The sequence below is a fragment of the Myotis nattereri genome (genome assembly GCF_964212035.1).
Source record: "Myotis nattereri genome assembly, chromosome: 7".
NCBI classification, from domain to species: Eukaryota; Metazoa; Chordata; class Mammalia; order Chiroptera; family Vespertilionidae; genus Myotis; species Myotis nattereri.
Window position 1 is genome coordinate 21,730,049 of NC_138082.1, and position 25,200 is coordinate 21,755,248.

The 25,200-nt window shown below is 41.8% G+C and overlaps 1 protein-coding gene across 2 annotated transcripts in view; it reads left to right on the forward strand.

The window, feature by feature from the left end:
• Window positions 1-5,675: 5,675 nt before the first annotated feature.
• Window positions 5,676-25,200, forward strand: part of ARPC2 (actin related protein 2/3 complex subunit 2) — a 29,822-nt gene continuing 10,297 nt past the window's right edge. The window contains exons 1-7 of one of the 2 annotated variants that reach the window (XM_081095368.1): window positions 5,970-6,159; window positions 6,362-6,443; window positions 13,551-13,585; window positions 15,822-15,934; window positions 19,489-19,534; window positions 22,465-22,651; window positions 23,306-23,399. In XM_081095368.1, the coding sequence (XP_080951494.1) occupies window positions 6,370-6,443; window positions 13,551-13,585; window positions 15,822-15,934; window positions 19,489-19,534; window positions 22,465-22,651; window positions 23,306-23,399 (549 nt within the window). In that variant the 5' untranslated portion in view covers window positions 5,970-6,159; window positions 6,362-6,369. Of the gene's footprint in view, window positions 6,444-13,550; window positions 13,586-15,821; window positions 15,935-19,488; window positions 19,535-22,464; window positions 22,652-23,305; window positions 23,400-25,200 lie in introns of both variants that reach the window. The other variant, XM_081095369.1, reaches the window with a different exon arrangement.

The following is a 25,200-nucleotide window of genomic DNA, read 5'->3' on the forward strand; positions in this document are numbered from 1 at the left end:
TAAGTGGGAAAAAATAAAAAAGACTTCTGTGCTGATAAAAAATAAAATAAAATAAAATAAAAGTGTGTTGTTCAATATCGATGCACTTGTAAGTTTCCCAGTTTTCCTTCTGTTATTGATTTCCAGCTTCATTCTCTAATGGTTGAAGAAAATATTTTATGATTTCAGTCTTTTTAAAATTTATTTAGATTTTTTTATGACCTAACACCTGGTCTATCCTGGAGAATGTTCCATGTACCCTTGAGAAGAATGTATATCCTGCAGTTATTGGAAGTGGTGTTTTACATATGTATGTTAGGTTTGATTGGTCTTGTGTTCTTCAAGTCTTCTTTTTCCTCATCAATCTTCTGTCTAGATGTTTAATCCATTATTGAAAGTGGGATATCAAAATACAACTCCAACTATCTTATTATAGAACTGGCTATTTATCCCTTCAATTCTATCAATATTTGCTCCATATAGTCTGGGGGCTCTGTTGTTATGTTTATAATTATTACATCTTCTTGATAAATTGGCCCTTTAATCAGTAGATAATGTCCTTTTTTGTCTTTTATAAAAACTTTTAACTTAAAATCTTTTTTGTTGTTTTTAATAATAGTATAGCAACCCCATCTCTCTTGTGATTACTATTTGCATGGAATATCTTTTTTCATCCTTTCACTTTCAACCTATTTGTGTCTTTGGATATAAAGTGAGACTCTTATAAGCAACATATAGTTCAATCATGCATTTTTTTTAATGCATCCTGCAGATTTCTTAATTTTAATAAAGTGAGTTTAATACATTTACACTTAAAGTAATTACTGATAGCCCTGGTCAGTGTTGCTCAGTTGGATGAGCGTCATCCGGTGCACTGAACGGTTGCTGGTTTGATTCTGGTCAGGGCACATGCCCAGGTTGCAGGCTTGATCCCCAGTGGGCGGCATGCAAGAGGCAGCCAATCAATGATTTTCTCTCATCATTGATGTTTTATTTCTCTCTCCCTCTCTCTTCCTCTCTGAAATCAATAAAAATATATTAATTTTTAAGAAAATAAACAGTATGCATTGTTATGCCAGTAGTGGCCCCATATATCTCATGCTTACCAAGTACCCTAATTAAATAATTTTCTCCTGCCCTAGCCAGCTTGGCTCAGTGGATAGAGCATCAGCCTGTGGACTGAAGGGTCCCAGGTTCGATTCCAGCCAGGGCACATGCCTGGGTTGCAGGCTTGATTCCCAGTGCGGGGTGTGCAGGAGGCAGCCAATCGATGGTTCTCTCTCATCATTGGTGTTTCTATCTCTCTCTCCTTCTCCCTTCCTCTCTGAAATCAATAAAGAAATATATTTTTAAAATTTTTTAAATAATTTTCTCCTGTGCTTGATTTAAGCTCATGTTGTCATATACAGTAACATGCTAGGAGCAATAGGCTATACCAGGGGTCCTCAAACTACGGCCCGCGGGCCACATGCGGCCCACCGAAAACATTTATCCCGCCCACCGGGTGTTTTTGCCGCCGCTGCCTGTCCTGCTTAGCAGCCGACTCGTCCAGGGCCCGCAGTGTGCATGTGTGGAATGTCTGAGGGACAGTGAACTGGCCCCCTGTTTAAAAAGTTTGAGGACCTCTGGGCTATACCATATAACTTAGGTGTGTAGCAGGCTATACCATCTAGGTTTGTGGAAGTGTGCTCTATGGTGTTTGCAAAATGACTTAATCATCTAACAATGCATTTTTCAGAACATATCCCTATTGTTAAGTTGTGTGTTACAAAAATGTGGATGCAGCTAAGTTGATACCACACCTAGGCCCTAAGGGTTGAGGAGAGGGGATGGTTATCAGGACCTGGAATGAAGGAAAGAGCTTTGCTGAGGTAGCCACCTTGAGAGAAGCAGTGGCATTTGGTCAGCCTGAGGCAACAACCTCACAAGGAAGATGAAAAAGAGGATTGAATACTCTGATTTCTCTCTCTCTCTCTCTCTCTCTCTCTTTTTCTCTCTCTCTACCCCCGAACAGCTCACTCCCCGCTTCTCCCTTCACTCCCTCCCTCCCTCTTTCTGGGGCTTCCTATTGCCCACCAAAGCCCAAGTGCCAGGGGACCCAGTTGATGTGGGGGTGGAGAAGAGGGAAGAGTAGATCCAGAGGACTAAATGGAAGATAGCCAGATAGCCCCTCCCACCTCCAAGATGACCTCCAGCCTCTATCTTTAAGACTAAAAACAGCACATTTCTGGCTATTTTAGAACAGGTTTTTCTACTTTGGTAAACAGGGTTCAGCAGAATGAGAGTTTAATCAAGAATCTGTTCTCGTTATTTTTAAATAGAGTGTCAGTTACCTCATCTACAAAATGAAGTAGTAGTAGTAGTAGTAGTAGTACCTTCTTCTAAGACAGCGGTTCTCAACCTTTGGGTCGCGACCCCTTTGGGGATCGAACGACCCTTTCACAGGGGTAGCCTAAGACCATCGGAAAACACATATATAATTACACATTGTTTTTGTGAGTAATCACTATGCTTTAATTATGTTCAATTTGTAACAATGAAATTGGGGGTCACCACAACATGAGGAACTGTATTAAAGGGTCGCGGCATTAGGAAGGTTGAGAAGTACTGTTCTAAGAGTTGTCACAGGGATTTGGTGAGATGGTACATGTAAGGCTACTATATGTACCATCTAGCCCAGAATAAATCATCAACCTCAATAAATGTTAGCCATTATTGTTTCCAGCCATCCATCTCTTGGCACTTCCCCCTTCCAGGTGCATGCCACAATTTACTGATCTTTCACTTTCTGCAAGATGTCATGCTATCTGGGCCCTGAGTCTTCATTCATTCCTCTCTATCTGCTGGGATAATTCTTATTTTAATAACCATCAGGGAACATTTGAGATCTTGCTCTGTCATCAGTTTGGCTCAAATAAACTCAAATAACTTCTCTAAAAAAAAAAAAAAAAAGAAAGAACAATCAAATATATTTTTCATATCCATTCTTTTCAAAGGCTAACAATACCAAGTGCTAGCAAGGGCAGGAAGTAATAATACCCTTCATACATTGCTCATGGAAGCATAAATTGGTACAACTACTTTGGAGAGCATTTTGGCATCATCTAGCAAAGTTGAAGATGTCTGTAGGCCACAGTTACATTCCTAAGACCATACTCTAAAGAAACTTCACACCTGTACAAAGAAGCTGGGTAGTGAGTACAAAGGTATTTATTTGTTCTATTTGTCATTAGTTTAAATAAACCAAAAGCGAAATGAAGACAATGATTGAAAATGTGTTTGAGATGCCCAAGCAGTCAAGTAAACTATCCCTTTTCCCACCCAGCCTATCTCACACATCTTCCTTCATCTCCTCCACCAGAGGTCCATTTGCTATAGACTCTAGCTCAGTGGAAAGCAGTGGATAGGCACAGGGCTGATAATGGCATTAAGTGGAAGTCAGCTGGGACTCAAAACATTCTTCCCTGTTCTCATACACTCTGGGAATACTCACAGCCAAGCTTGTAAACCCTAAATACAACTGGATGATTCTTCTTTGGAGAAAAGATATCCCAATGTTGATATTTGTGGGCTCCTAATGAAATCTGGCACATCATTGGTGCATCTTATAGTGAAGCCCATCAATTCAGTGCTTCTCACAACATAATGTGCATTGTGATCTTATTGAGATGCAGATTCCAAAAGCTGTAGTTTATAATGGGACCTGAGATTCTGCATTTCCAAAAAGCTCCCAATGAAGCCAATGCTAGTCCCTTTTGAGTAACACTCAGCCTCCATCCGATTGTTTTACAGCCTCCTTGTCCTTAAATATGAACAGATTGCTAGTGTTGCCAGTCTTTTGAGGATGGCTAATAACATAACAAATTAGCATAAAGATGGACCCAAAGAAACAGATCAAAGCAGAAAGGAGAAGAATAACTAAAAACATATCCTGTATAATAAAAGGCTAATATGCAAATAGACCAAATGGCGGAACAACCAGTCGCTATGGCATGCACTGACCATTAGGGGGCGTGCAAGGAACATGGTGGGCGTCGGCCACGGCCGGATAGTGGAGCAGGTTGGGGGGTGGGGGGGTGGTGCCAGACCAAGGCAGGGTGCCAGTCACTGTCATCGGGGCGAGCCTCTGGTGGTTACCAAAAATTCTTTGCTCCTGCACATTGCGGTCCTGCAGGTGCTCACACCTGCTGCTGGCACCAGCCCTGCTCGCACCTGCTGCAGGCGCCTGGTGCTGGCCCCAATCACTCAGTGCCATCAGTGGGTGTGAGCAGCGGCTTCTGGCTCCAATTGCCCCTCAGGGCTTCTCCACCTCCTGAGGGGTGATCAGGGCAGCAACCACTGCTCACACCCACTGATGGCGCTGGCCCCAATGGCTCTGCGCTGTCAGCAGGTGCAAGTGGGGCTGGTGCCATCAGCGTGTGGGAGCAGCAGCGGAGGGAGTGGGGCTGCCAGCAGACAGGGGCTGGGTGCCGTGGCAGGAGGGGTCAGTGGGGGTGTGGAGGATGGGCCAACACCCAACCCTGTGCCCCCTGCAGCCTCACAGTCCACAGTTCCATTCAAGGTGCACGAATCCAGGCACTGGGCCCCTAGTATATTATAATGTCCTCAAAGAGAAGATATTACTATCCATCAAACATATACTATGCTCAGAAAGATAGAAGATATTCCTGTCCATAAAACAAGGATCAAATAATACAGGGAGGGGCCAGTTGGGGGGGAAAAAAGATCTTGGAAATTAAATATACATTATTTAAAAACATTAATGTCAAAACATTAACACATAATTTGGGGGGACCGACAATGTCTTGAAGTTTACCCATGGCTGGTAAGTAAGGAAATCTGTTTTAAAGGGCTGTATGGGCCTTGAGGACAGGTGCTAGGGTTGTGTTTTGTTGTTGTTATTGTTCATTTTTTGGATCCTAATCCCCCCTTCTGCCCAAGAGCACTTAGCAGAGAATAAATCAACTAAGTTTGTTAAATTCTCCCTGGAGGCGACACTCAGGCAGGAGGTGCAGATGAAGCACAAATACAGTAGGTCCTCGGGTTACTTCGGAGATCCGTTCCCATGGTGCGACATAGCGCGATTCTCCCACCTACATAAGCACCTACGGCACTCACATGGAGCACATACACAACAGTAATCAAGTGAAACAGTAAAAAAATAAAAATTTAAAAGAAAGATAACAATTCCTGACCTTTACTTGTGGTAAATAATAAAAAACATAAAGCACATATGTACATATGTTGAAATGACGGAACTTTTTTTTTTTTTAATACATAAATGGGAGATGGCCACGTAACCACGAAACGACCTAGTGGAGTCAATTTAACCGGAGGACTGCCTGTGTGAGTTCAGATTCCGCGCGCGTGGATGAGAAGGTACGTGTGGCCGAGGTCCTGGGGGGTGAGGGGCGGCAAAGATAACCCCGCTGGCTGGCGGACGGGAGGCAGCTCCCCAGGCTCAGGAACCCAAGGAGGCCCATCCCAGGTGCCTTTTCACCTAGATGACTTCGCATTCCTGTCCTTCCTTGCCCTTTAAGCAACTTCTAATTATATAATTGGGCGTTTACTGTCTGTTCGCTCTACCAGACTATAGCTCCACTAGGGCAGGACCTTGCCTATCTCATTCACCACTGCACCCCCAGCCCAGAGCAGGGGCCCACTAAGCAGTGTTGGAGAAATGTGTGCCACTGGACAGTCATTCGTGTGGCATGAGGAAGGAACACGTCGACAAAACACATGCCGAGAGCAAAGAAGCCGGTTGGCAGATGACAAGGGCGCGCTACTTGCGAGTTCTCTGAAGTGACAGGAGCGGAAAGATGGAGCTGGACCTCTGGAACGAGCGGGCGGGAGGGAGGGGCTGGACAGTGAGGCCGGCCTGGGGACCACAGCGAGACCGGAGCTCGACAGGGGCGGGGCGTGAGCCGGCGGTAGGAAACTGGAGGTGGGGCGGCGGCACCGCGAGCACAGCCCTCCGGCCGCCCGCCCCCGCGCGCTGCGCGCGCGCGCACGAAGCGGAAATGGCGCCGCGGGGCCGCGCGTCCGGGCGGCGAGCGGAAGTGGGTGTGAGAGCGGAAGTGGCCGGCTAGAGCCGGGGGCTGGGCGGGGACCGGTCTTGTGGGTGAGGCGGCGGCAGCGGTGGCGGCGGCTCGGCAGGCGGGTTCAGGCATCTGGGGCCAGGTCGGTCCGGTGGGTGGGTGGGTGTCTCCACCGTCAGTGCGTGCATCTTCCCCTTTCCCTACCCCGATCCCTCTCCCCTTCTTCCCTCACCTCCTACCCCACCCAGACCCCTCCTCAGGGGGCAGCAGGGCCGCTCCCTCTGTCCTTCCTTCCCTTACCCATCCTCACCCGCCCTTGTTTCTCCTTCCCCTGCCCGGGGCAGCCGCCGCCATGATCCTGCTGGAGGTGAACAACCGCATCATCGAGGAGACGCTCGCGCTCAAGTTCGAGAACGCGGCCGCCGGGTGAGCGCGCGCCCGGGGACGGAGGGTGGCGGGGGAGGCAGAGTTGACCCCTGCTGATCCCCAGCGTTCAGCCCCCGAGACGTGGGGAGGAGAGAGATGGGGGACCTGGCCGGGTGTGGGCACTGGCCCGGCGGAGCAGACGTGGGAGGCGATTGGGTGCGGAGGGGTGAGGGGCAGAGGTGCGTGGGGAGCGGCTCCGGGGAGGATGCGGAAGCGGTGAGTGGACAGGAGTGCGCGTGCTAAAGGGCAGGCGACCTGTGGGACGTGAGGGCAGCCGGGGCCGGAACTCTCACCGGAGGGTGCCACTGCCCTCTGTGGCAAGCGTGGGACCTCTCCTCTCCGTATTCCCCGTCATTGTTAGGAACCTAAGACAGTCCCTACGCATTGGGTTCCAGGAGTTTGCAGGAATTCCCAGGGCTGGAGGAGGGCAGGAGCTGCAGGCTCAGGTCGTTCAGCCTTCTCGCACCCCACCCCAGCTCCTCGTCTAAAGGAGCAGGAGGGAAGCCTGAAAGCAGACCCAGTCTCGCTGCCAGAAAAAACACACGCCACCTCTCTAGTTCCCCTTCCCAGAACCCTACTGTGAGAGACACTGGCCATTCTGTTTTCTATTTCTCAAGCAAAGCTAATAGTCTCCCCATCCACACCCCTTCCTTATCTCTCTTCTTAGGCTCACATTCTCTTTTCCCCCACCCATGAGGCTTTATCTGGTTATCTCTTACGTTCTTATTCCAGCTCCCTGATCTGTGATTTCTTCTGTGGTAATTCTGGCCCAGGTACACACTTGAAATCGTCCGGTGTGTGAAGGGCCTCGGTAACCTTTTCTACCACCGGCCTTTTTAAACGTGGGCTTGGGACACATTGCCAAGGCAGCCTTCGCCGTCAAACGTAAGACTCCGTGGAAGACAGCCTCCTTCCTCCCCCAAAGCTGCTTTGCTTTTAAAACATGAGGCAGGGGATTTTAGCTTCTAATTTGTAGCGCCCTGTGGTTAGTCCCGTTGCCCATTTCCCCATCTGTGAGGACGGGGCTTCACATTTTGGTTACACAGTTGAGGAAATAAGTGCAGGCTGTTTCTGGTGAGCACGGAACTGGTAATAAGGAAACTTGATGCTTGGCGATCCATAGATGGGAGAGGATTGGCAGAAGGGAAATTGTAAGTAGTCATAGGAACCGGTGGCTTGGAGGCATTAAAAGACAGATACTTCTAACCCACTGCTGAAATTGAACATATTGTGTCTCCTATATCTTTTATAAGGCCACCGATTTTGATCTGTAAAACCAAGAACAGCTTTCCTTGAAATAATGCATACAGTGAACGGCAGCTTTGTTTCCTGCCAGGGGCTGCAGTTGCTTATATTTTAGGCTAACTTGCTTCTTGTCTTAAGCCTCCACTTACCAGTTCCTTTACATTTTAAATGTTGAAGCGAATCAGCTCAGACTTATTTTGGGTGATTGCTCTCTACTTTTAGAGCAGTGTAGCACACAAGAGGAAGTTAATTAACTTCTGCATTTTCACAGCTGATCCTAAGTGCATTCTCAAGTCCAGACTAGTAAAGAAATGAGACCTAGGTGGTTATAAGCTGGTGCATTTTCAAGTAGGAGCATGCCTTGTACTGTGGGAGTCTGTTCATATCTATTTGTGTACTAATAACTTGTGGTTCCAAAATATAGCCCATTATTCAGAACTTCAGCTCTATTCTTTTTAGAAAAGTACTCTTAAAAGGACCAACTAACCAATTTAGAGGACTTAAAAGTAGTCACTCAAGTCTGGAAGGCATAAGTTATAACTTCTAGGGCATTTCTTACAAAGTACATGTTGTAGCAGTGTTGGATATTGGGGCAGGGCAGTAAGGTTTGGCTTTTATTCTGGCCCATCTTCCCTTAGTGACGTGACTTTAAATAAGTGGGCTCAAAACATTCTGCTGAAAAGCACTTTGAAAATCTTTGAAACGAGACCATGATAGCCAGTTTAGGAAGTAGGACTTTCCTGGGATTGCACATGTAACACCCTGGTGTGAATTTCCAGGCATACAGGTAAGGTGAGGCAACAGAGAAGTAGTTGAGTATTTATTAAGGCACATGCCTAGGGTAGAACTTCCAGCAAAGGTTAACTAGTGTGATCATCATAAACATGTATGGGGTCCTACTAGTGCTCAGCACCAGCAGGACAGAAAAGGGGGGCCTTTCTGCGAGAGCCTAATGGCAGAGGCAGCTAAGGGGTGAAATGTGTTGGGTTGAAGATCAGAGAACTAAATTAAGGAAAAGGAGTAGCTTGGAGGAGAAACCCTGGAGTTTTGAAAGGCTTTGCCTGTGCGGAAACCTGCTAGAGAGGTCAGCTCCACCCTCCTTTACTCTTCTCAGAAGAAACCATTTGGGAGATTATAGTTCAGATCAACCCTCTCCAGAGTGAATCTTCCAACTCTGTCATAATCCTATATGGTAGCCAGTAGCTGTGTGTGGCTAGTTAAAGTGAAATAAAGTTAAGTTCCTCACACTAGTCACAGTTCTAGTGCTCAGTTTGCCCATGTGGCTAGAAGCTGTGGTGTTTGAACAGCACAGATGTGTAACATTTCCATTCTCGCAGAATATTCTCATGGACAGCAAGCACTCCTCCAGCTACTGAAAATGTAAGCATGAGATAGCCTTGAAACCGTTCTGTGGCATATAATTCAGAACACTGGCAGTAGCTTTCCTTTTGAGGTTGGTCTTTTTTTACATGATGCACCTCAGATCATCCTATTGGGTCTTCTTGCCTGTGACATCCTACTAAAAAGCTAAATTTCCTTTGGTAGTCACTCATTGGGTAAAGCAGTCCTATCATCTATGCTGTTTAAGAATACATTTAGTCATGATAACATTTTAATTTGGAGGCAGTTCCGACAAAGCCTAAGATTCATTCCAAACAAATTGCTTTTTATTTTTCCCTACCACACTCCTGGGAGAATGGCTTATTGGAATGATTCATATATCCTCACAAAATGATGATTATTGGTAAGTTGTCTTCCCAATAGCCTACAAACTAAGAGAAAGTGACTGATTAAAAAGCTATACTCAACATTGCAAATAACCTCATGTGCAAGGTCTTGTCAACAGCATTTGCCTTTTCAGTTAGGAATTCTTACCCAGACCCCCCAATTGAAATAGAAGTAATCTGTCAAGTTAATTAAATTCTTTTGTTACTCTGTACACACCAAGAACTTTTTCAGCCTCAAAAGCTAAGCTGTCAACTTAGCTAGAGTCTGGAGTCCAAGATTGAGAAAATGCTGTCTGATGCAAATTGCTGTTGATTTTAAGTGCATTCTGGCTCCTTGCCACAGCTGTGCATATTGTGGGGAGCTGTAGTTCTGTGAGGGGGAGTGAAGCTCAGTAAGCAAGCATTGCCAATTGGTGTGGGTGAGAACTGTGGGAAGAGATATTTGAAAAAGAAAGGAATAAATTAAATCTTGCTGATACCTTGTTCTCATTCCCAGCTATACTGCATATGTCCTCAGAGATAAACTGGTTTGAAATGACTTGGAATTAGGACATTGTATGTAGTGGCTGATTTGCTAAAAAGATCTGGTTGGTCTTTTTACGGGTCATTATAGTTACACACTGTTGCCTGTCCTCTGGCCTCCTTGGGACTGCTTTGGGCATGAAGCCCCAGAGCTACACTCCACCAACTGATGACTCCTTCAGGGCAGGGTCTGTCATTTTAGTCATCTTTCCCCACCCCCACCGGGCTTCCTCACATACATATTGTCAGTTTGGTAAATGTTTTCTTGAAGTAGATAAAGCCAGCTAGCATGGTTCTTACTTTCTTTAAGAGTTTATTGCTTTTCTGACATGGTGTGAATTGGCTTTTAGATCCTCTCCTCTGTATTTTGACATATGGCTTTAGCAGATCTTTACTATCTTTATAGTAAGATAGTGAGCAGAATTCAATAATTCCTTCAATTTATGGAAAGGGATAACTAGAAGAGAGACTTAAGTGCCCAAAGGGAATTGGATATATTTGGGAGTAAAAAACTCCAAAATTCTTCATGGAAAAAGAGGATTGGATAATACAGTTCTTGAAATCCATACAGTTCTTGAATGAATATACTATGTTTTAGTGTCTTGTGCTGTCCAGTCAGTAACCCTGAGGACATCTTCAGCTGGCTTGTACTGCTGATCCATTGCTTATTCTTGGAATTACAATTCCAAAACCTTTCCCAATTGTGGCTTCAAAGTCTGGTCTCCTCTGACATCACCTAGAAGAAAAACTAGTTTATTGGTTACCTTCTGTGAACCAGGCACTTTGCTATAAGCTGTAATATGGCTTCATTTGATTTCAAATGTGCACTTTGACAGAAGTTCCCATTTACAGTGGGGAAAACTGCTCTTGAGAGTTATGGGGAGTAGACATACATTCTAAGCATTGTGCACGTGCACCCAGCACTGGTGATTCCTGACCTTATTTATGATATGTCACACATAGATTGGTACATTTGGGTAAATGGCCTAGCCTCAAGGTCCTGCCACTGGACTGCCCTCAGGGCTGTGGGGATCATTATCTCAGCATAGCTTTAACTTAGTCATAAGACACTGATTACAAAACTTTGCTGTGCCGGATCATCTCAATTAGTCTTCACAACAGCCTTGTGAGGTGGGTGTTTTAATCTCCATTTTCTAGAAAAGGAACTTGAGACTCAGCAATATTAGAGTAACACTGCTTGTGGTTACATAGCCAGTAGGTGATAGAACTTGCATTGAACCGTCAGCTCTGAAGAACTTGGTTTTTCTGTGATTAAACTCACCCTCACTATATGAAACTTCAGCAGATGGTAGAACCGAAAATAACCGTTTATCTATTTGGCCTATTAAGGTTAAGTGGACCAAGATGCAGACCAATATTACACCCCTCTGCTCCATGATATTTTTAAGCCACAGGAGTAAACAACAAACACCTGGTCTTAGAATTGAGATAGATCTTATTATGGGATATTTCATACTCAGTATGGTCTCCTTGTTTGGACAGTTCTCGGACCTCTAACTCCCAGATGACTTCTCTCGCAGACTCCTTTGGCCTAGTGCTCTCTGCAGCCTGTCTCTCCTCTGCAACCTTTTGTGCAGCCATAAATAGTAAACTAAAATATTAATGGCAGTGATTTGACAAATATTCTCAAGTCAGGCAGAAACCACTTAGAACAGATCTTAGCGACTTCTCTCCTAGGGATCTGTGCTCAGGGAACTCTACAGACTAGAGAAATGTAAAATTTCAGAGTCAAAATGTTTCTTTGGAACCCTAAGGTGATTTATTTCTAGTTGATTCTTCTCAGTCTGTTAATGAAGTGGGAGAGTGAGGAACTCAGTCTTTCATTGGCTGAGTTAAAGCTTAAAGGTTAAAAAAGAAAACCACCACCACCTACTTACTACATGATGCAATGTCAACTTTTATAAACCCTCCACCCTTTCTGGCACAGCCAGCCTTCTCCAGGAAAATATGCTTCAGTGCTTCCTCCTGTTTGTGCAGCCTCTTAACATCTCATTCAAATGGACCACAGATTAAAATGCACTTCTTTCTTCTTTGCTCTTCTTTTCTAGAGATAAGGAATGGTTGTTGGCCATTCCTTGCTTCTGTTCTTGGCTCCAGTTTCAAATGAAAGATCAGAAGCAATTTAAATGTTCATCTCATTCTTTTCATCATATTCTGAACTCATTGCTTTTTCATAAACCCACTTGATGCTTCCATTCTTAGAGATACCAACATGTTTTTCCAATATGGATGGCTTTGATTTTTCAACAGAGCTAACATATACTCAAAAGAAGCCAGTTTCCTTGAAAGGTATTGTTGAGCCTCTGCAGCAGCTTTTTTAAATAGTCGAGCCATAAACCACATTATATATCCCGTTATTTCCCAGCAACCCTGGAGGGCAACTCAGTCTTGGTTCCTTTTACAGGTGAGGGAGCATGAAATCCTGAGCAAGTTAGGCAAGAATAAATGTGAAAATGTGTCTATCTTATCTACTGGCCCATAAAACAAAGTAGAATCATTTGAGTTAGTGGTAGCCAGCTGGTAAACAGTTTTCATTTGTTTCCTACCATCGGGCTTTGAGAAGTGGGGAGAGCATGTAGAGTAGCTTTTCACTGGGGGTTAATTGACTATTATTGTTTATAGCCAGGATATATGTCATGCTTTCTAGGTAATAGCTCAATAGCATTTATCAAATAGAAGTGCATGTACCAGACTAAGCTGGAAAGTGCACAGAGAGTATTAGGCTTATGAGGCTGCCTGCCTTCCATGACAGGTTCTTTCGTGTCTGTTCTCTTGTTTTATCTTTAGCAGTTCTATGAGGTAGGTAGGATCACTTGTGTTCTTTCATTTTATAGATGGGTAGATCAGAAAATACACACTATGGATAATAATCTGTCTGAAAATATGGTCCTGGTGAAAAAGCTACAGTTGGAAAACAAGTGTCTTGACTGTTCTCAGCGGTTTCACAATGTTGTTTTGTGCTACACTTTCTATGGAAGTATAGCATTGCAATTACAAAACAAAACTAGGGTAGAACCAGTCAAAGGTGGCTTCATAAAGGAGAGCGGTGAGTACTTCGGTGATACAAAGGGAGAGGGAGATGTGCAGGAAGACTTCTATATTGGCTTTGAAATGGAATAGAACTTTCTGTTTTGCTTTATGGCCTGAAATCATCCTTTTACTTTGAATAAATTAAAAGCATTCTATATTTTTTTAGCAGTTTTCCTGCTGAATGTACTACCTCCATCACTACTGTCCTGAGGGGAGGCACTGACCAAAAGATGGCATCTTGTGGTTCATAAATATAAACATGTATATCAGGATCTTAAGGAATTCAGAGCTGAACCACAATAGCTCTGAGCACCAGCCACAACAGAGATTCCACATCGGCTGGGAAACAAAAGCTGCATCTGTCCTGCTTCCCTTTTTTTATCCTCCACCTTAAGTAAATCCAAAGATTCAGGTGTATGAAAAAATGAATTGTGTATTCAGATCAGCAGTAAGCATAAGATTGCATCAGAGTGGTCTGATCTTAAATAAAACTCAGGAGCCTTTGCAAGTCCCCTTGAAGGCAAGCAGCAATACAGTTAACTAAAGAATTTTTGTTTTGCAGAAACAAACCAGAAGCAGTAGAAGTAACATTTGCAGGTAAGTGTCTTTATCTCAATTCTATAAAGAGAAGACACAATAAAAAAATAGAAAACAGCCCTAACCGGTTTGGCTCAGTAGATAGAGCATCAGCCTGCGGACTGAAAGGTCCCAGGTTCGATTCCGGTCAAAGGCATGTACCTTGGTTGCAGGCACATCCCCAGTGGGGGGTGTGCAGGAGGCAGCTGGTCGATGTTTCTCATCGATGTTTCTAACTCTCTATCCCTCTCCCTTCCTCTCTGTAAAAAATCAATAAAATATATATTTTTTAAAAAATAGAAAACAAATTTGTTCCTCAAACAAGCCTTGACATTTGGAGCACTATCCCTTAAATTGTCAAATCGTTATGAGGTCTTTATTATAGATGATTTTAAAAAATATTTTTATTTGTTTCAGAGAGGGAGGAAGAGGGAGAGAAAGATAGTAACATCAGTGATGAGAGAAAATCATTCATTGGCTGCCTCCTGCATACCACCCCCTACTGGGGATCAAACCCATAATCCAGGCATGTGCCCTGATCAGGAACTGAACTGTGACCTCCTGGTTCATAGGTTGACACTCAACCACTGAGCCACACCAGCCAGGCTATAGATAATTATTTTATGAATTTATGAACTGTATAAAATTGCCTGCTGTTATCTTGGAAGTTTGGGTTTAATTTTGTGGTACAAAATAAGGGGTTTTTTTAATTTTGAAATATTGAGATGTTATCTTCAAGTAGCCATCTCAGTTTGCCTAGAACTAGAGTAGTGTGGAAACACAAAAATGCAGAGACCTATTCAAAAAGTTAGAGATGTTACTGTTTTCTATTCCCTGCAAAGAATTAAGCGATAATACTACTTTCTTGCTCTGTGAACTTTGAGTTATACAGCCACCCTCTGTAAAATGAGAATACTTGACTAGATGATCTTGGAAGCTGAAGTCTGAAGTGCTGTGATTTTGGCGGTAGGTAGGCACAGTCCCCATACCCTCCTAGCTAGGAATGCTAGATGTCCCTAAAGAAATGGCAGTCATCACCTAATTTCAGGAACTATGTAGGGCAAGTTCTCTGTGTACTACAGGAAGGTAGAAGCCAAAGAGAAAGGAGGCCTATAGATTAGAAGAAACTTAAGGGATAACCAAATGCAGTATGTGGGCCTTGTTTGGATCTGAATTCAAATAAGAAAACAGTATTAAGAAAACTTTTTTGAGATAGCATTTGGACATTTGACTAGATATTCGATATTAGGAAATTATTTTAAAATCTTAGGCATGATAGTGGTGATGTAGTTGTGGGTTTTTTAAAAGTCTATTTATTTTCTAGAAATTCTAAAACATTCTAAAATATTTATGGTGTGATGTCTGGGATTTGGATTAGAATCAAGTCCATTGGGGGGGGCGGTGTCTAAATAAAACAAGATTGGCCATGTATTGATAATTGTTGAAGTCATAATAGGAATAGGGGTTCATTATACTGTTCTTTTAACTTTTATACATTTAAAGTAGGTCAGAATAAAAGTTTTATTAAAAAATTTTCCAGCCGAAACCGGTTTGGCTCAGTGGATAGAGCGTCGGCCTGCGGACTGAAGGGTCCCAGGTTCGATTCCGGTTAAGGGCATGTACCTGGGTTGCGGGCATATCCCCAGTAGGAGATGTGCAGGAGGCGGCTGATCGATGTTTCTCTCTCATCGATGTTTCTAACTCTCTATCTCTCTCCCTTCCTCTCTGTAAAAAATCAATAAAATATATTTAAAAAAAAAAAAAAAAAAAAAAAAAAAAAAATTTTCCAATACCAAGCTGTGATTAAGGTAAGGATAGCTTTGTAATTTTAGAAAAGAGCAAAGAAATGGGAACTTAACAGTTCCCAGTGTTTCTGCTGACTGCCCACGTGGATTTAAAATAAATGTCGCCGAGCCGGTTTGGCTCAGTGGATAGAGCGTGGGCCTGCGGACTCAAGGTTCCCAGGTTCGATTCCGGTCAGGGGCATGTACCTTGGTTGCGGGCACATCCCCAGTGGGGGGCGTGCAGGAGGCAGCAGATCGATCTCCCTCATCAGTGTTTCTAACTCTCTAGCCCTCTCCCTTCTTCTCTGTAAAAAATCAATAAAATATATTAATAAATAAATAAATAAAATAAATGTCAATTTACTTATATGCCTTCTAAAAAGAGGGACTTTCTTATGGCCTGCAACAGATAGGTACTTTGAGATATTATTCCCCATTCCCAAGTTAAGCAATCTTACTTACTTTACTTACAGATTTTGATGGGGTCCTCTATCATATTTCAAATCCTAATGGAGACAAAACAAAAGTGATGGTCAGTATTTCTTTGAAATTCTACAAGGAACTTCAGGCACATGGTGCTGATGAGGTAAGTTCCACATCATTTTCCTTGGGACTCACCCTTTGTTTTTCTCCGCTCCCTTTGTTGACAACTTGCCACCCAGAGAAAAGATCCATGGCACTGAATTTCCCCCACTGGCACTGGCCACTCTGGATAGCTTGCTCACCTAACCAGGGTTTTGGTTTTTTGTTTGCTTTTTACTCTAGAGAAATAAAGATGTTCCCTAACCATTGAAAACAAAAACAGCTTTAGTTCTAAAATTAGAGCAAAGAATACTCTTCGTTGACTGATAGAAAAATGGCTACCATGAGAATGAGATGGGTTCCTTTCTATTTCTATAACAGGTCAAGCAGGTATATTAATTCTGGCCTGTTTAAAGTTTATAATCATAATTTTTCATTCTGAACATGTAGGCACAAATCTTCCATTTAAATTTTTACATTTAACATTCTTTAGAGCTGGCCTCTTAAAGTACCTCCTCTTCTCTATGACTGCCTTAGGGGAACTATGAAAGGCTGTCCATGCGTTGTGAAACCCTTGGTGGCCATGCCTTATTCACTGGTTTCTTTCAATAGTTAAAGTAGCAGGTTTGGTTCCTGTTGAACTATATTTGCTCTGAGGAGAGCCATTTATGGAAGAAAGAAACTGCTATTACACCAGTGTGCGCACATTGTGGTTGGGTCTCAAAGCAGGAAGTATGACTCAGTTCCTGAATCAGTTTTCAAATATCTTTTAGTTTTAACAAGCTAGGTTCTTCTTAATCAGCCATTTCTATTTTTTTTCCGATTAAGAGTAGTAGCTTTTGATTATTTAAAATTTATGTAATGAAAAGATTGTTTGCAAAAGAATATGATAGAAATCTCAATAATTTTTTAGTTTAAAAACTAAAATTATATGTTAACCAAACAATGCCAAAAGCCATTGGTAGTCACTTACCTTAGTTATTCATATGCAGTTGATTTGCCCCATAAATTCAAGGGAAGAGTCAAAACCTTTTCTGATTTGCCTCTTAAGTTCAAAGGAAGAAGAAATGTTTAAAGAGTTTGTATTCATAGTTATTTTACCTGGGAAAGAAAAGCTTCAGGAAGAAGATCTAATCATATAAAGGATAATATTAAAGATAGTAGCTGATTCTTCTCTTTACCAGATAGAGAGCAAGAAGAAATAAGTGACTCTTAAAGTGGCCCTGCTTAGATTATCTGTAAAATAGCGACCTGAAAATAATTGTTAAACAGTTGAATAGCCAACCAAATTGTGTAATGATCTTCCCTACACAGTCCTCTCTCTGTAAAGATCTAGGTGCAATAATTATAATAATCTTTAGAAGGGAAAGAAGTGTTACTTAAGCTAGATTTCTTAAATCTCCTTCCAGTCTGTGCTTTCCTTCCAATGGAACACCAGAACACATTGCTCTTCTTAGAGCTACCACAAGGGTCAAAGAACCAACCCCACCCACTCAAGTGGGTGGAGTGAGTAACATTCACAGTGTTGGAGCAGAGTGCACAGTAAGTGGCTCCCTGGGTTGGTTAAACAGTGACCAGCCTGCAATAACCACAGGAAGCTTGTTACTTTGTCACAGGCCCTTTTTCAAGGCGTAAGGCCTCCGCCTCTATGGTGGGAAGGTTTGATGGGGTGATTGATAGGTTATCTATACCATCTCCTGGTGTTAGGTTGGAAGAGTGGGCACAAATTGAAAAGTGAATCATAGTTAAAAGTGCAAGTGAAGTAAACCAGGTGCGTTGGCTGGTTTGATCAAGGGGAGGGAACAGAGGAGTTGAATGTGTTATAAATTTGGCTCTAAAAACCTTTTAGATCTTAGACCTTAGTAACCCTAGAAGTAAACCTAATCTTAGGGGCTGTGGTTTCTGACATATCTGATTTCCGCTTCCTCCAAATACTAACAGTGCACATAGTACAGAAGTGTAGCTCAGGAGCAGTGTGCCAGTTAAGATTCTTGTAAGATGTGCATGTTATTTTTCCCCCAGAAATTCTTTATAAGAAGCATATAAGACACCTGAAGATCAGAACTCTCTGCCACCAAGAAACTCCAAGACCTTGAACCTTTCCCCTTCAGTTCCTCTTCTGTGAAAGAGATACCTCACAGTGGCTATATGGTCACCAAATAGGAACTATATGTGGCATTATTTATTTTTTGCCTTTATACAAACTGATCTGATCACTGGTTCATGCTTTGAGGTCCACCCCATTATCCGAATTTTGCAGTTTGAGAATTTCTTCCAGCTAAAGGAAAATGGTTAAATAATATGTGAAATATTAAGGAATACCTAAGAATGGGAGCACGGAGAACCTCACCATGTTATAATTTTCTCAAATGGGACATAAAATATATGGTCTGCTGCTTTTTAAAAAATACCTAGAGAGCACCTTGAAAATAAGATTAGAAGAAAAACATTGATATTCAGTCACATCTATTTATTGCTTGTCCTGATGTGCGGGTATATGTAACTGAGACCACAGCAGTGAACAGCAGAGTGCCTGCCCCCATGGAGCTCCACTCTGTTGCTGCCTGTGTCTACAGTGCTTTTCTTTGGCGAATGCAGTTTTTTAAAACATGCAGGTATAACTTCTATAATTAAAACAAAAGTTTGTGCTTTATTGATTTCAGAGAGGAAGAGGGAAGGAGAGAGAGAGAGAAACATCAGTGATAGAGAGAATCATTAATCGGCTGCCTCCTGCACACCCCACACTAGGGATCGATCCTGCATCCCGGGCATGTGCCCTGACCGGAAATTAAATCGTAACCTCCTGGTTCATAAGTCAACACTAAACCACTGAGCCACGTCAGCTGGGCAAATAGCTATCTTTTTAGTGCTTAATGTGTCCAATGTAACATTAAGTCAGAACAATTCCTTCCAAAATAAAAAGTTTGTTTCTTAACCCATGGCAGCCTAAGAGCAATTTCCACCAGGTGAAGCAGTCACACTAGCACAGAAAAAATGGGAGGTGTGAAAAGGTTTTATCATTTACTTCAAAAAGCTGGAAAGTAGCCAGCAGTAAGTATTGGTTTTGGGGAAAATGCCTTTAGAGAGTCTTCTGTGGACCCATCAGTATAAATAACTGGCTAAGATTCAGTTATCCATTGTCTTGCCTTTAAAAAGCTGGTGATGAGCAAAATAATTTTAAAGTATTCAAAATGAGCAGGCTAATTAGAATCAGTTCCCAAAAATTGTGATTTTATCTCTTTATTCACCTGGGTTAATGGTTTGGCTGTACTTACTTGATAACTAATATTATCTATATTCACTTAGCATGCATCCTTCTGCTCTATTGAAAAAAAGATGTTTACCTGCAGTGTATGATCTGGAGGTTGTGACCAAGTCCTAAAAGAGTAAAGGATGAGCCTTGATTGAAAATCAGGTCCTAAGCTAACCTTTTGGATTTAATAGTTCTGTGAGTGACTTGCTTGGTATCTCAGATAAATCTGCTTCCCTCTATCGTTTCCCATCTACCGAACGAAATGAAAAATGCTGGCTTAGGAGAAGCTTGGCAAACACAGTGCTTTAAAAATAATGAAATTATCATGACCTTTGGATTAACATATTTGTTTTTGTATTTTCTAGTTACTAAAGAGAGTGTATGGGAGCTTCTTGGTAAATCCAGAATCAGGTACGTGGCAATATATATGACTGGACAGACACGAAAAGAGACCTGCCCTGTTTGTACTATGCTTTTTTTAGCCAGTGGATTTTGTTTATTATCTTGCAAATATTTCTGTATGACCCCAGTTCCCATTTCAACTCTCCATAAAAATAGTTTTTAAGGGGCTTTGCATTGTTCAATAATGGTACACAGAGTGGTGTACAGTAATGGTGTATGTTTTTTCACATTTATTTAAAGGGGCCAGTTGACTTTCTTATTATTCTTTCAGCCAGAGAGCCCCCTTTGTGGTGATTAAGATGCCTTTTGAAAAGACTAAGCAAATATTGATTCCCACCCCAATCCCTAGTAATACCTTTTTCTGTACACAGCACATTTTGGAGAAGGAAAAGGAATATTCACAATTGTTCTCACATTTTTAAATAACAAAAATGGCCACAGGAATTAAAAAGTTCCATTGCCATCCTTGATTAGAATAGCTATGTTATACTGCTTTAAAGGAAGTTTAAAGTAGAAAAGCAATATTTTCATCCCTGAATGATTAAGTGATCATCTCAAATTTTGAGGCATTTAACTGGGCCCCATAGTTGGACCAGGTAGTAAGACCATTTAAGGGTATTGTTTTTTACTCAAATATTATTGCTGTGGTACCTTGATTAATACATTGTTTTAAGAAGGAAGATGTGTCTGTCACTTTCTTTTAATAGCAATTACTTTTGCTAGCATATTGACTTCTTTTTTCTGATATGGCCCTGACTCACCACTCCCCTTACAATACTTGCTGTCTCCTATATGCTGCTTAGAAGCAAAATATCAAATACAGAAAGGTACCTTTGGAATGTAACTTGTTACTAGGAGTATTTGTGGATGGGAGTTTTAACTGTCATCCATAAGGAATGCTGAAATGTGTTAATCTCCAAATTGATGGTACCAATATATTGCAGAAATAAAAAACAAAGGTAAATAACACTGTAGACTTTAAGAGGAATCAAGGAGTTTGAGGGAGGATGGAAGGAGAGAAGGAGAGAGAGGAAGAGAAGAGAAGAGAAGAGAAGAGAAGAGAAGAGAAGAGAAGAGAAGAGAAGAGAAGAGAAGAGAAGAGAAGGAAGAATCAGAGCTAAAACAGAAAAATCACGTAGGAACTCTTGGGCATGCTTGTCACAGCTCAGATCCTAAAATCTATCAGGATAACCTGAGTAAACACAGAGAGCTTATGCTTTGTACCTGCCTTTTTTCCACTCCCTGCTAAAGCACAGACATTGTCAGATTACAGACCTGTGTTCACACAAGTGCAAAACATGTGAAAATAGTGTCTCTCCTCTTTTTCTATGGATTTATCTGGGCAAGTTTGGAAAACGCAGCAGGGCATACTAGATTTTTTATTTTCTTCATCCTCAGTATGTTCTTTTCATCATATCAGAAGCCTTACTTAAAGTCTGACTTCAGCAATGGTTTTGTTTATTTTGTTTTATTTGGCTTCTTAAAGCTAGCAAACCTCAACTTTAAATATTTTCCTTTTTTATCTAATCTTGTAGTCTTTTGCTTACTGGTTTTTGGGTCCCTAAAAAGGAATAATGCTTGATATTATTTAATATTGGAGGGCCAAAAATGTGCTAAGCACTATCTAGAATAGAGATTTACGTAGCTCATGCTCTCAATGAGGATAGACTCAACAAAAAACACAGACTGAGGAATGTTCTTGGGAAAAAACTAAATTAAAGGTTCAAGATGTTCAGCAATATGAAATCCTTTGCAGTTCTGGTAAAAGTATTCCCATCAGTTGCCTAGAATATGAAATGATCCTCAGTGATGTACAGATATTTATCTATAGGCATTTGGGCACATATTAATCATATCACTATATAGTCAAGTGTGCCAGCCTTGTGTGCTGGCATTTGTACTCGGTATGCTGTAAGGAGCCAGGATAGTGCAGTGGTCAGCAGCCTTGGATTTCAGTCCTGTTCTGCCTCATTTATTGATGACTCGCTGTGTTCCAGACACTTTAAATATTGTACTTTTCTCTTAAGTCTCCCAATAGTCTCCCCCATCTCACCACCCCCTTTTTTAACAGATGCAAGAGTTAGAGGGGTTAGGCAATCTGTCCAAGGTCACAAAAGTGGCAAGGCCAGGATTTGGCTCCAGTTGTGTTTAGCTCCAAATAGAGGTGCCTCTACCTCTCCATCATGCTGCATTGGTCATGGCACTTTGCCTGTTTGAAGCTCTTTTTCCCTCTGAATGAGAATAAACATCTGACCTGCCTGTTTCAAAGAATTCCTATGGAGACCAAATGAAATAAAATATTTTCAAACATTTTGAAAAATGTAGTGTATACAAATAAAAACTACTGGAGATATTTTTTTTCTAGATTTTTCCATTTTCTGCCTCCTTCCACAAAGGACTTGGAATGTTACATAGGAGGTATTTTTATTATCAAAAAGATACCCAATGCCCTGCCAGTGTGGCTCAGTGGTTGAGCATAGACCCATGAACCAAGAGTTCAATTTCCAGTCAGGGCACAATCCTGGGTTTCAGGTTCAATCCCCAGTAGGAGATATTAAAAAAAAAAAAAGATGCCCAGTTTGTTGGCACTTGGTACATTAAATCTCAAAAATTTTACTCAGTCCCCTTCACAACTGTGCATAGAACACTAAATTTTTAATCAAATTTTCCAGAGTGTGTCATCCATTTATTTGTAATCAGTCATCTTCAATATTGATTCAAATTTTGCATAGCATTTGTTAATTAGCTGTATATATTTACAGTGATGTTACAAGAATTGAGATTTTATTTCACCTCATTTGTCCTATGAGGTAGGTGGGAATGGACAGCATTCTACCGGGGTTAAAAGTATGATCATGGAGACAAAATAAAATGTCTTAAGAACTTGGAAAGTTTTTGTTTTTTTAATAATATCATACTGGGTGTTTTTTTCCCTCCAGGATACAATGTCTCTTTGCTATACGACCTTGAAAATCTGCCTGCATCCAAGGATTCCATTGTGCATCAGGCTGGCATGTTGAAACGAAATTGTTTTGCCTCTGTCTTTGAGAAATACTTCCAGTTCCAAGAAGAGGGCAAGGAAGGAGAGAACAGGGCAGTTATCCATTATAGGGATGATGAGACCATGTGAGTATAGAATATGGTCCTGAAGCTTGGGTGTGGCTGTCGCACACGCTTATCAAAAGGCATACAGCCAAGTCAAACCTTAGACTGTTGTGTGAACCCTCCTCCTCTGAAGTGTCTTTCTCATAAATTCTTCAAGCCAGGATGTATGATTTGAGGTCAGAGGGGAGGCTACTTCCCTAGTCTCCAGTATTGAACGTTGGCAAAAGATAAAAAGAGAATCCAGTGCTTTCCTTAAAGGTACCATAGTTCTGAGTCCCCTTCAGTAATATAGCCAGATAATCAGGAGGTAGAGGGTGCCCATAGGTTCTGTGTTATTGCAACTCTTGCGTCATCTACATGCTGTGAGTCTCACTGAATGTAAATAAGTAAAACTTCTAAAGTGGTGTTCAGAGAATCACTAACTCGAGATTCCATTTCATATCATATAGACAAAGTTAATAACATCTACTTTGGTGATTTTCATCTCCTGCCGCTCTCAGGCCATGCATTTATTATACGGACTTTGTTGGCCATAACTACTTAGTCTCACTGGGCATACCTTGTTTTATGAATTAAGAGATTTATGACTTTACCCTCCTAATTTACTTGTAGATCAAGTTCTTAACAAAACCCCATTCTGATTCTGTACTTACTCATGGGTTTTGTTCCCCTCAGGTATGTTGAGTCTAAAAAGGACAGAGTCACGGTAGTCTTCAGCACAGTGTTTAAGGATGACGACGATGTGGTCATTGGAAAGGTGTTCATGCAGGTATGGAGCGAACATCTTGGGGCAAAACCATAGCGTGGTGGTTTATAACCTGGCACCAAAACCCACCATAGGCACAGGAAAGAGAACTCTCAGTTCTGTTGATGTTGGACCTTGTTGAAGATTTAATTAAACAGCCCCCACCAAACTCACTGAATGTATCTTAGTGGTTTTAGCCTTTGTAGGACTGGACTAGAGGGTGATTTGAATATTTAACATACTAACAATATGACTAAAATATTAAGCATCCTTCCTGCCATGGGGGTCTTTGATTTAAAGCTTGGTCACACTTCCTATCCTCTTGTATTCATCAGATTTCTGGCAAGGTCTATTGACTTGTGTCACTAGATTTCTGGGTCTGATACCTGCTAATCAGTTGCTGGCTCTGGGACATGAGAGCTCATGATGAAGTGGTATCCAGGCTGATTCCTCCTGAAATGGCTTAGCATTCAAAACCTAGTATAGTGGTTAAATTTTCAAAAAACTTTATGTTCGTTCTGTTCCTTAGCAGGGTGATGAGATTTAAGAATTCTGGGACAGAGTCTTGGGTTGAAAGATAGTTGTGCTTAATATAGTGAGGGTACTTTATTACGACGTGGCTAGGGAAATCTTCAAAAGTGATCTCAATTTGATCCATCTGTCATGGCTTTTTGTGTGTAGACTAATGAATCAGAAACTCTAATTTTGTAGCCCCTATGCAGAAGAATTAGAATATGAATACTTCCAGCCTTTGAGAGTAATAAATTTTGTGTGTATGTTAGAGAGAGAGAAAGTGTGTGTGTGTGTGTGTGTGTGTGTGTGTATGTACATAGATACATACATATATATATATCTTGGGTCCAAAATGTAAGCCTCCAGACATGAGCTTCATATATTTTTGTGCAGAATTGACGGGAATTAAATGCAGTAGCTCAGAAATTGGGGTAAATCCAGACCAGCGAACTAATTTTAAAAGCTATGAAGTATATATTTAGATTTGGCTGGTTTTTACCAATCTTGTTCCATTTTATTCCAGGCGACATCTTAGCTTCTTTTTATACTCTAAACAGATCTTATCTTGGAGAGTGTACTGGAGATTTGTTTCCCAGGAGAGTTTTGTGTATTCTTTTTTTGTGTATGAATGTAAACTCGTCCCTCACAGTACATGTGGTAGAGGACTTGTCTAAAAGAGAAAACAAAGTCTCTGCATTTTTGCACTGACAGTATCTCCAGTTAGTGACCAGCCTGGCACTGTGCAGACTCATATGGTGTCTGGGAATGTGGAATGGCTGTGTTCAGGAAGCCATCTGCCTGCCTCCCTCTCCAAATTTAAAGTCTGGGGTCACTTATTTGAAATGACTATAGAAACCTAGACTGACTTTGCCAGTTTTTCCCCCAAAATAAATAATCTGTGCATTTTCTTGGACCAGTGATTCTAAATTTCTAGGAGAAAGAACCATGGATGCCTGGCACGGAGTGCTGTGACCTGGGACACTGTTTGGAGTCCCTCATGGTCACTGGTCTGCTTGCTGTGGGCCTTTGGGTTTTCCCATGCCAACACGCACTTTCAGCCTGATCAGAACCCAATTCCTGCTTTTGTCATTTGGCAGACACACTCTGAGGGATGCTACTGCCTGTAGAAAAAAGACGGAGTTTCCAGTCCCCATTCACATAAATGATCTAGTGCCTGGATTTGGTGCATTATCTTTGTAGGCCTATCTATAAGCTGATGTATGCCCACAAAGAGAAAGGCTCGTAGATGTCATCATTTCAATGCTTATTCTGTGAGAAGCAATTAATGACTCTTGGAGATTGGAGTATGGTA